Source organism: Trachymyrmex cornetzi, unplaced genomic scaffold (assembly GCF_001594075.2).
Source record: "Trachymyrmex cornetzi isolate Tcor2-1 unplaced genomic scaffold, Tcor1.1 scaffold147, whole genome shotgun sequence".
NCBI lineage: Eukaryota > Metazoa > Arthropoda > Insecta > Hymenoptera > Formicidae > Trachymyrmex > Trachymyrmex cornetzi.
In genome coordinates this window covers 2,771,799-2,782,316 of record NW_017296059.1, presented here as the reverse complement: position 1 = coordinate 2,782,316, position 10,518 = coordinate 2,771,799, and the positions used below count along the sequence as shown (strand labels likewise).

At 30.9% G+C, this 10,518-nt stretch overlaps 2 protein-coding genes across 4 annotated transcripts; both read right to left on the bottom strand.

Annotated features, from left to right (window-relative positions):
• Positions 1–4,764: 4,764 nt before the first annotated feature.
• Positions 4,765–6,133, bottom strand: ND-13B (NADH dehydrogenase (ubiquinone) subunit ND-13B). Its single transcript, XM_018502196.1, has 3 exons — positions 6,013–6,133; positions 5,232–5,393; positions 4,765–5,028 (listed from the first exon to the last, which is right to left on the bottom strand). Exons 1-3 carry the CDS (start codon positions 6,031–6,033, stop codon positions 4,855–4,857), a joined length of 357 nt encoding a protein of 118 aa, XP_018357698.1. The 5' UTR covers positions 6,034–6,133; the 3' UTR covers positions 4,765–4,854.
• A 440-nt stretch (positions 6,134–6,573) lies between these two features.
• On the bottom strand, positions 6,574–8,772 carry RpS5a (ribosomal protein S5a). Of its 3 annotated transcripts, none has more exons than XM_018502099.1 (3): positions 8,704–8,772; positions 7,194–7,566; positions 6,574–6,905 (listed from the first exon to the last, which is right to left on the bottom strand). In XM_018502099.1, the coding sequence occupies exons 2-3, from the start codon at positions 7,557–7,559 to the stop codon at positions 6,621–6,623; spliced, it is 651 nt and encodes a 216-aa protein (XP_018357601.1). In that variant the 5' UTR covers positions 7,560–7,566; positions 8,704–8,772; the 3' UTR covers positions 6,574–6,620. The 3 variants fall into 3 exon arrangements, with proteins under 3 accessions (XP_018357601.1, XP_018357603.1, XP_018357602.1); XM_018502101.1 differs by having other exon boundaries at positions 8,700–8,761; XM_018502100.1 differs by lacking the exon at positions 8,704–8,772 and adding an exon at positions 8,591–8,690.
• Positions 8,773–10,518: the final 1,746 nt, after the last annotated feature.

Genomic DNA, 10,518 nt, shown 5'->3' with positions numbered 1-10,518 from the left:
TCGGAACCGACCAATCAAAGCGAAGCGGGCAAACATGGAAATTATAGATCGGAGTACTGATCATGTAACTTTTTCTTTTAGAAAAAACGTGAAAAATGAAAATTTTTACCATTGAAGATAATGAAAGAAATTTTCACTTATTGCGTTTTTGTCCTGTGGAAAGAGTTATATGATCGCTATCTGGAATACTTTACGATTTTTAATAGCAGTTTCAACCAATGGCCTACTGACTTTTGATTACGTCATATAATCGCGTGCCAGACGAGAGAGTATAATTTAGATCGTGTTTTGTCGTGTACTATTAAATTAGGAATACTGTATAGCCATACTAAAGATAAAAATATATTAATTATAAAAAAAATCCATAAATGCCGAATACACATACACATTAATTATATACGTATAATAACATGATTTGATACTATTTAGATTTAATACAATCTTAATGTCAGTAAAACAGAATATTGTAAAACGTATTTCATTCATATCTGCTAAAGGTTAAGTTGTACATTACAGATCGAAAACGTTTCGTTACTATATAGTTTATTCGTAACAGTCGTAACATTAATAACGATATTAGAGGAAAAAATGTGTCAAAACCTCTATTCTTTGCTAGCCCTAATTATGATAATAACAAACATTCAATTGTAAATCTAATAACTCTTAATAAAATCTGGCTTCCGCAAAATTATTACGTTCTTTATTACAGACATCGAATTTTTTGTTAAGTGCTTTAGCTTCTGCATATAACTTGCATGAGAATCAATTCCCGATGCAACAAAAATAATACACATCATTAATGTGTCAATCAATTTTGAAAAGATATTCAAACAGGCAGATGATAATTAAAACCAGTATCAAAAAGAATATCTTTTAATTATGTCTGGCTATAGAGAATTACGTACTGGATTGAAAAATGGACTAGTCTATTAGTGAATATGAAAGAAAGCTGTGTAGTATGACAATGTGTAGTCTGCCTTTCAAGCAACAAATCACGACAATGTTTAAATGAGAGCAAAATAAATCATAAATGATTCAAAGATGACTCTTTGATAAAGGGTATCTTTATATAAAGCGTTTTATATACTCGTTTTATATACTATAAAGTAAAACGAAATAATATTTATGATAGGGTATATTCTCTGTTAAGACACTTTTTTACTCCAACTATTACGAGATAAATGCATCTTTAATTCCTAAAAAAAATCGAACAACTTCTTATTAAATTTAACTCTATGAAATCATTTTATTCTTTCTGCAAATGTCAATGTATGTGTAATCAAGTACACTCGCTCACTCGCAGGTGAATACATTCTCGACGCGAAAATGATAAACGTTATTAACTTGTTTATGGTTGTTTTTAAAGGGCTACTCGTTTTCAAAGTACAATTAAATGATTATGAAGGTCGATGTCGAAGAACATATGTTTTATATTTCATAATAATCGGGAGCGTGGTCGTGCGCAACGTGCACTTTACGAACAGAGAGACCGCCCGTGTCAGGTTTCGGTGGACGATCAGGAAATTACGGTGCCTCGGGCCCCCGCTCTCGTCCGCCTCGTTTTTTCGTCGGTGCACTTAGCCGTGTGCAAAACCCAATCACGATCGATCCGAACGAACGATTCGGACGGACCACCGCGATACCGAGGAACGGACAGCCGGTTTTACGATTATTAAGGCCGAGAGAAACGTATAAAGAATAAAAGGAGAAAGAGCGAGTTGCCAATATAGGTAGCAATAAGATAATAGTCTGTCACACAAGAGCGTCGGTTGTGGATCGCTTCGGGTGAAAATTATTAAAAGACCACTGTGGTATTCGTACAAGAGAGATTACTACACTTTGTGTTATAGAGATGCCAGTACTTTCCACTGTGGTTCATTGTCGTGATAAGAACACGTGATTTCCAAAATAAGTATGTAATATCATAAGACATCATGACTCTATTTGTTAAAAGTTCATTTTTAAGTATCAAACGATGTCATAATGATATCATTATGACTTAATTATGACTTTGTATTCTACCTGGGTAAACATTTTAAGACAGTATTCTTGTGTACTTACGAAATCACAGTAAAAGACTTAAAATGACTAATAAAACTACGCTATAAATTATGTGCATAAGTCAGAAGACTACGTATGGAAATGGGTGACGCAATATGAAGAACAAAAAGATGTCGATTTTCTCGAGAGAGGAAATAAACGCGAGGAACGTCAGAGAAAGAGGATAAAATCAAAAGTTGTTTCAGCGAAAGTCTCTATTGACATTGCGACAAGGCCAAAAGTTGTTAGCCAAAAAGAGAGTGTGCGATTATTAGTATAATGATCACTCTGAAGAGAGAGGCGGCTAAATGAGGTAAACATCTCTTAGCGGCGATGCTAAGATCTTTCTTTAAACCAAAACATGTCGAAAAGCGACGCTTATGGATTATGCAAAATTTAAATCATGATTGGAGTAATTTAATTTTTATTGACAAAGCGTCTTTTTACACATGGGTTCTTGCCAAGTGTGCATGGTCTTTTCCAGAAAAATCGCTTTTACAGCGCATCATTAATTCATTCAGTTAAGATCCATGTTTGAGATGCTTCAGTCTTTACGATTTTGGCACTTTGTACTTGTTTACTTATAATCTAAATGCTGAAAAGATGCTCGAAATCTATTGGCAAGCATTGTTAAAATCTGTTAACAAATGATTTGAATCGAATAATGAATCGTGAATACTGCAAGAGGATAATGACCCGAAACACCTCAGTCTATGATTGCATTTGTGTACTGTATGAAAAACCGCAATGATATTAGATTTTGAATTGGCTTGCACAATCGCCTGATGCGAATCCAATTGGAAATGTGTGGTCCATCGTTAAGAGGAAACTGCTTTAAGGAAAATTTGTGTTCAATTTAAAGCAGTTGCGGTAAAAAGCAATATATGTGGAAAATCTTGTAGAAAGTATACGATATCCGAATTCTCGACAGTAATGGAGATTGAACGACTTACTTTTATAAGTAAATGCGTGTAATAAAGTGCTTTTAATGCACTTATTTAAATCAATCTACAAATTTCTTGAAACTAATAATTTTTCTTTCAGATATGCGTGTAGACGACGCATTTGTGTGTGACAAACAAATGTGATTGCCATGGTAGTCATGCAGATTCGAAAGTTAGAAAAAAAATGTATTAATAATGACTCGGCTTCTGTATAAAGTATGTAATTGAAACTTTATTTATTTAAAATAAATTAATATTTATTTTTACTACGGACTACTTACTTTCTTGAATTAACTGAATGTTTTGTTCTTTTCGGAAATTATGCGCATTTTGCATAAACCTATACAATTTATACTTAATCTACAATTTATATTCTTTCATCCACGCATTTGATGAATTGAAGAAATATTTGCAACAGATTGTGCGTAAAGATGAATGTATTTATTAATTTATTTTATTTTATCAGATACAGGAATATTTTTGAGTAAAACAACAATAAGATTGTGCCATCTAACGGCATTAAATACTCGTAAGACACATCAAATTATATGGTGGCACCAACTAGCGGCATCGATCCAAATCATTATTTCAAATTGGATAGTCGATAAATTGAATACGTATTCAGAAATTTTGTACAATGAATAATTATATATAAAATATATTCATTTATATACAGGTATATAAAATTATATATAATTTTATATAATATATTTACATAAAACATTTTTTCCCGGGTACTATTAAAAAGGATGCAGTTTTTACCAAATATATTTGCAATTTCGATGCTAATAAAAATTATATTTTCAAAATTGCGTGATCATTTTTCAGAAAATTGTATGCATTCATACAGAAATTATTTTTTTAAATAATTATTTTTTTACCCTGTTTTAATTTGGATTTTAATTTATTTGTTACAGAATCATCATTGCAGATTTAACTCCACTGTTGCTTATTGTGTCGGTGAGTGATTTAACATTTTTACTGAAGTAATGGATGTGTGGTAATTAAACCCACTTCAACTCCATAATATTGAAACAAGTTTGAAATACAAGTCTCAAGAGACATATTTTTTATTAGTAGTCGTCCTATACATATAATGAAATTTTACAACATAATTATTAAAGAAAATTACACATTGTCATGCATGAATATGTATTAATATGTATAAACATACATAAATAATTCATGAACATGTATAAACATGAAATATGTCCATACATGTTCATACATTCCTCTTTCTTTTGCAAAATTGCTTTTTGGTGTAATAGAAATAATAATAGTAATGTGAAGTTATAAAAAATGATTAAAAGAGTAATCCTTACACTATCTGTTTTCGCAATTTTTTTACATTTTTCCAACTTGTTTTTTCTAAAACGAACAATGCGAAAATTATTACCTTTTAATTATTTTTTACGTTTTCACATTACTATTATTTCTACTATACTAAAAAATAATTTTATGAAAAGGACAAGGATATATGAACATGTATAGATATATTTCATACATGATTATACATGTTTATGAATATTTGTGTACGTTATACATACTTACACATATTCATGTATGAAAAATTGTTTACCAGGCAAATTAAAAAAATTATAAATATTTTAATTCCCCTGAAAAATATATCTGACATGATGAGATAAAGGAAATTTCAGAGATTTATCTTATTCATTTTGTTCTCAAATCTGCAATCATATTTTTAAATAGCTTTCCATACCTTCTGCAAAGCTGAGAAGACAACTGGAGTTGCAAGGAATATTTATTAAATGATAATACGTCGCATTAATATTGTGAACTTGTATAATGCGCTTTCTATTTATTCGCATTTAGTTATATACTATGTACAAATATTATTAACAAACTAAAATTATTTATGCGGTGGCCACGTCCACTGGTTGGGTGGTGCTTCCTGTGTTAATTTCTCCCATGGTTTCCAAATCAACATTTTTTGCGCCAGAAGTAGCTCATTCTTTGCTTGTACTATAAGCTCCTCCACTTGTCCACAGTTTATTTTGTCTTCTACAACTTGTATATTTTCATTCTGTAAATATAATGCTTGATCAGAAACAGCTCATGATAGGAGCTTTCCTTTTAGGAAATAGAATCGACACAACAATGTTGTTCTGTCTTTATTATTTATTGAATGCCAAGAGGATAGAATGTTAGTGTCGATTATGACTGCTAAAAGAAAAGCAGCCGATATTATTGCACAGGATAATTGCTGCTTCAATGAGTATTTTTCACCTGTTGCATGACTGTCAATCTAGTCTTGATAATCCCCTCTGTTTCTGTTCGATAAGCGTAATCCTTCGGAAACTTTTGTAGCTCTTTCAAAATTCTATTATACAGCGGTATTAATTCTAGGTGAGGATTCTTGCAAACAGCTAACCCTGTTAAATACGTAGACTGCAAACCAAAAATATTTATGTCAATAAGTAAATTCTGAGCTCATGCAAGAGTTAATTGTCGAGAGCAACGAAAATATATGTAAACATGAGGTGACCATATTTTCTTAGAGAAAATATAGGATAAACTTAAAAATTTGAAGACTTTATCCCTAATTTCCAAACTAATTTGTGATTGTCAGAAGTTTATGCATTAATTTATGAAATTTTCTTGAACAGTATACCAAGTAAAGCAAAAGTCATCATAACATCAAAATAATTGGAAATTTGATTGTTAGTCACTTTCCAGTCAATCATAACTCATTTTGACGTTATTTTTATGTTATTGTGATTTTGTTATTCTATTTGAGCTGTCATATTGCCCCTGCATAAAACTAAATTTGTCAGTAGTTTCCATAAAAATTCGTTCATTAGTACATTAGACATTGGAATGCTAATTAGAAAGGAATTTTTTGTAATATTATTAAAGGACAAAATAGAGTTTTGAGGGAAAAAATTATTAAATCTGATGAATAGCTACCTAAAATAAGACTTTCTTTTACAATAAAGGATGCGTGATCACTATATAGTTATGACGTTCTAATTAAGAGCATGCATTGTTATGTGCATAAATAAATTACCTTTTTGAGTACACCTGCCATGATTAGAGCAGTATTACCTAACACTCGATATATTAGAGATCTCTCTTTACTCCATCAGTTTTCTAACCTTAAAATATAATATCGTGTCTTGTTGACTGTTATGGATGAGAGACTGTAATGATGAGTTTCAGAACGCATCAATATGGAAAATGCAGTCGTAAATCTGCGTACGATAGCTTTTGATACCATTTATATTACGTATATTTTTCAAAAAAATTATATTAATATAACTGTTATTTAATGAATATTATATATACATATTGAATATACATATAAATTCCTTAAAACTTCAATTTTTTCTCAGCTTTGCAAAAATGGAAAAGCCATCTGAAGTTGTAAACTCGAGAACAAGATGAATAAATTAATCTTTTAAATTTTCTTTATCTCAAATATGTATATTTTATTTTTAAAAGAAATTAGAAAGCATTTAAACAATTAGAATAAATATCCTTCTATTACCAACAGACTATAAAATCATTAAACTTATTAGAAGTTTCTCGATAAAAAATGATGGATCGAAAATAAATAAGCGAAGAACAATTTAAAGATAGAACGTTTATTTATTTTTTCCGCATATATAAAGTTGTTTATCGGTTGGACTTGGCAACGCGTTCCAATTCATCCTTCTTCTTGATCGCGTATGAATTCGATGAACCCTTAGCGGCATTAATAAGTTCATCGGCTAGACACTCGCCGATCGTTTTAATGTTGCGGAATGCAGCCTCTCGCGCGCCAGTACATAACAACCAAATAGCTTGATTAACACGACGTAACGGGGATACGTCCACGGCCTGTCGCCTTACAGTACCAGCGCGTCCAATACGCGTGGAGTCTTCTCTTGGGCCAGAGTTGATAATGGCTGTGACGAGAACCTGAAGCAGAAATATTTGAAGTGTAATAATTTATTTAAATAAACATTGTATATAATCCATAAATTTGATCTATATGAGGGATTATATATTCATTTCATCATATATCTTTATATTATGCAAGCAAAATTGCATTATATAAATAAATGTGGTTCGTATAAAGCAACATTATGAAGATAAATTTTACTTTAATATAATAAATATTTAAATTAAATTCTTTAAAATATTCTCAGTATACAATTATTCATGTAGATGCAAAACTTAAATATAAACTTTAAATAGCGAATTCACCTGCAGAGGGTTCTCGCCAGTGAGAAGGTGAATGATTTCAAAGGCGTGTTTAACAATTCGCACAGCCATTAATTTCTTTCCATTATTTCTGCCGTGCATCATGAGAGAGTTCGTAAGACGCTCCACAATAGGACACTGGGCTTTTCTGAAACGCTTTGCTGCGTAACGCCCTGCTGAATGTGGAAGGTACTTAGCATTTTTTTCTTTAACTGCGATGTAATCCTGCAGAGACATATCGTTTACTTGTACGTCGTCGCAATTCCAACGTCCGAACAATTTGATCTCTGGCAGTTCTGCCGGCAAGGCTACCGGCAACGTATTTGTGGTTGCCACCACCATATCGTCGAAAGCTTCTTTGTCATCCATTGTTTATCTGTCAAAGAAAAAAGAGAAAACTATTACTTGTTCTTGCAATAAAATACAAAATTAGAGCTCTGTTTGTTCCCGATAAAAGTTCTGAATTAATATATACTGATACAATAAGTTTGAGTAAAAAAAACAATTTATATTTAATAAATATTGATGTGTATCAACATAAATAAATATATTTCAGGAAAAATAATATAAAATATCAGAAAAATCATTCTATAATTTATTATAATACTTGTTCTTTTTCAAACACAGTTTCGAACTAATATTCACAGATGCAGCAAGTTGAAGTGACATTATATGTTTCACTCTAATTTACTGCACTAGTAAAAATATGTATATTTTACAGTTCAGAATGTTCTTCAGAAAAAAAAAAATTTTGTCCATTAACAAACCATAGAATGGTTTTTTAAAATATTATTCTAAATTATTTTTCCTAAAATATATTTATGCTGAAACAAATCAAATTTTCAGAAATTTCTAAAACTATATCAAATTATTTTTCATATCATACAAAGTTAATATTTTCTCTTCCAATCTGTTTAAAAAAATATAACAAATTTAGCACAATTAAAATGGCTTTCAATAAATTATGAAGATAAAATTAGGATACACACATAAAACTTTCATAATTTTGTAATTAAAATCTTCATTAATTTTTTCTTTCATAATTTTCTTTATCAATAACTTGAAAAAATAATTTGGTTCAATGGAATAAATTCGTTAACGACGATCATTAGAGAAAGAAGAAAATATAAATATCTTCCAAAGCGGCTAGTCGCTTTGTTTGGTGCTATATGCCAAACTGTTAACAGCGAGAAAATTTGGATGATAAATTGATAAGACACGATGCGGTTCCGGGTCGCGGCAAGTTGATCGCAGGCAAGATGAGCGCTCTAATTCGTTAAATTCTCAATGAAAAGATCCGACAGACACGAAACTGGCAAAACACATGTGGCCACGCGGTCACATGTACCGCTGTTTCGGGCGTGTTTCTCTCGCACCAAATTTCGCACATATTTCCGCACCTGCACGATCACTCACGGCTCCCGTTTATACTCGACTGCTCCACGATGCCGATCCGAATTGTTTCGTGACAAAATTGTCTTGAATCGACGTCTATTTCTACTCTGTAACTTACGTTCACGTCTTCGTTCGTGCAAGCGTGAACAGGAAAAGGCCATGACACCGTGAGCGCCATCTGCCTATGATCGCCGGATTTTGAATACGTTAATCAAAGTTGCACCTCGAAGGCAGTCGAAGGGCAGCAAAAGCGCATGAAAATTGGATTAAATATTCGTGATTCTAATATACACGTTTGTAAATATATATAAATAATGTGACTCATTGAGGTAAATGTAGATATTTGTAATTATAGAGGGAAACTTCAGAAGGGATTATTTCGATGTCGAAATCGCACAATACTAGCGCCAGTATGTCTATTTTTTATTTGAGAACTACGTAGTTACGTAGCTACGATTGGTGATAAAATCACGGTGTCGATAATGATGTGGTGCGAATCCGTGCTAAATCGCAGTGCTAGATAATCATATAAAAATTATATAGAGTTCGTGCTAAATCATGTAAAAGAAGCGTAAACGCCTCTTTTACGATTCATTGCTCTAAGCTTTGCCTCCTAAAAGCTTTGTTTACGCTTCTGTTACTTTCCCCTTACATTCGACTTATGCTTCGATTTTTATTTTCGCCGGGGAAGAGTTATATATGAAAGCGATTTTATAGTAGTTTGTTAATTTTTTTTCCAAATATGGTATAAAAATTATTTCTTTCATCAACTGAAATGAGAGAGACATGGAGAGCAACTTTGGAGATTCTCCGAATGATGTCGCCGACAGTACCTTTTCGCTGCATCGCAGTAAAAATTGTATTTTATGAGGATTAGCTTAGAAATTTTTCTATTTATTTTCATAATACAGGAATATTATTATATTAATATTCCTGTTAATTGTACGCTCATATATTAATTATTCATATAAGAAGAAAAATATAACAACATATTCCAATAATTTTCCAAACCAGTATTTCACCAAAAGACGAATGTTTCCACATTTATTTCCTTAATTATTGTTTATTTTTATGCATAATAGTCACAAAATTTTATTAATTTTTTTCTTATCATGAATGTTTTCAAAATCTTTCTTAGACACTAATAAAATCTAATTAAAAAGCATGTTAAATAATTTTAATCTGTATTTTTTAAATAATGTTGCTATCAAAATTATTTTTTTCGAGATCATGGATTGATTGTAAATCTATTACAAGCAGATAAAAAATTTATAAGATTTTAATATATCATGTTGATCGTGTGTGTGTAAAATAGTTCCTTCAAATGAACTTCGTGCGATTGTAGCATTACTTCTACAAAGAATTTACATAGAATATTTTTTTATACGAACGTATTAATTAAATTAATTAAAATATGTCAATTATTAGCAATAATAATAATTATTTTCTATTGTGTATTATTATGAGAGCATTTGTTTATTCGTCATCATAGTATGGATCAAAAGCGTAAATCCGTTTACAACTATACATACATATATGTAATATCTCGAAGAAAAGATCAATTTCTGCAATCAAATGCAATATTATTTATAAAATTAGGAAGTACACAAATTCAAAAACAAAGATTAGCATGATTTTTTCCTTATAAGACTGATATCAGATAATGCATTGAAGATTGAGATTAAAATTGAATCAATCAAAACAAAAGGAGCTAAAATTTCTTTGTTCTCACAGGTCAAATTTCCATCTTCAGTTTTCAATCTCAGTCTTCAATCTCAATCTTCAATACGTAGTCTGATTCCGGTCAGGAAAATTTAAAACAAATGGTGGCATTAATTCTATAACGACATTAATTCTAAACGATTTTGGGCTATTTTATGATTTCATCATGTGAATATCACGCTATATGTTTACGTGATATTCATATACATAC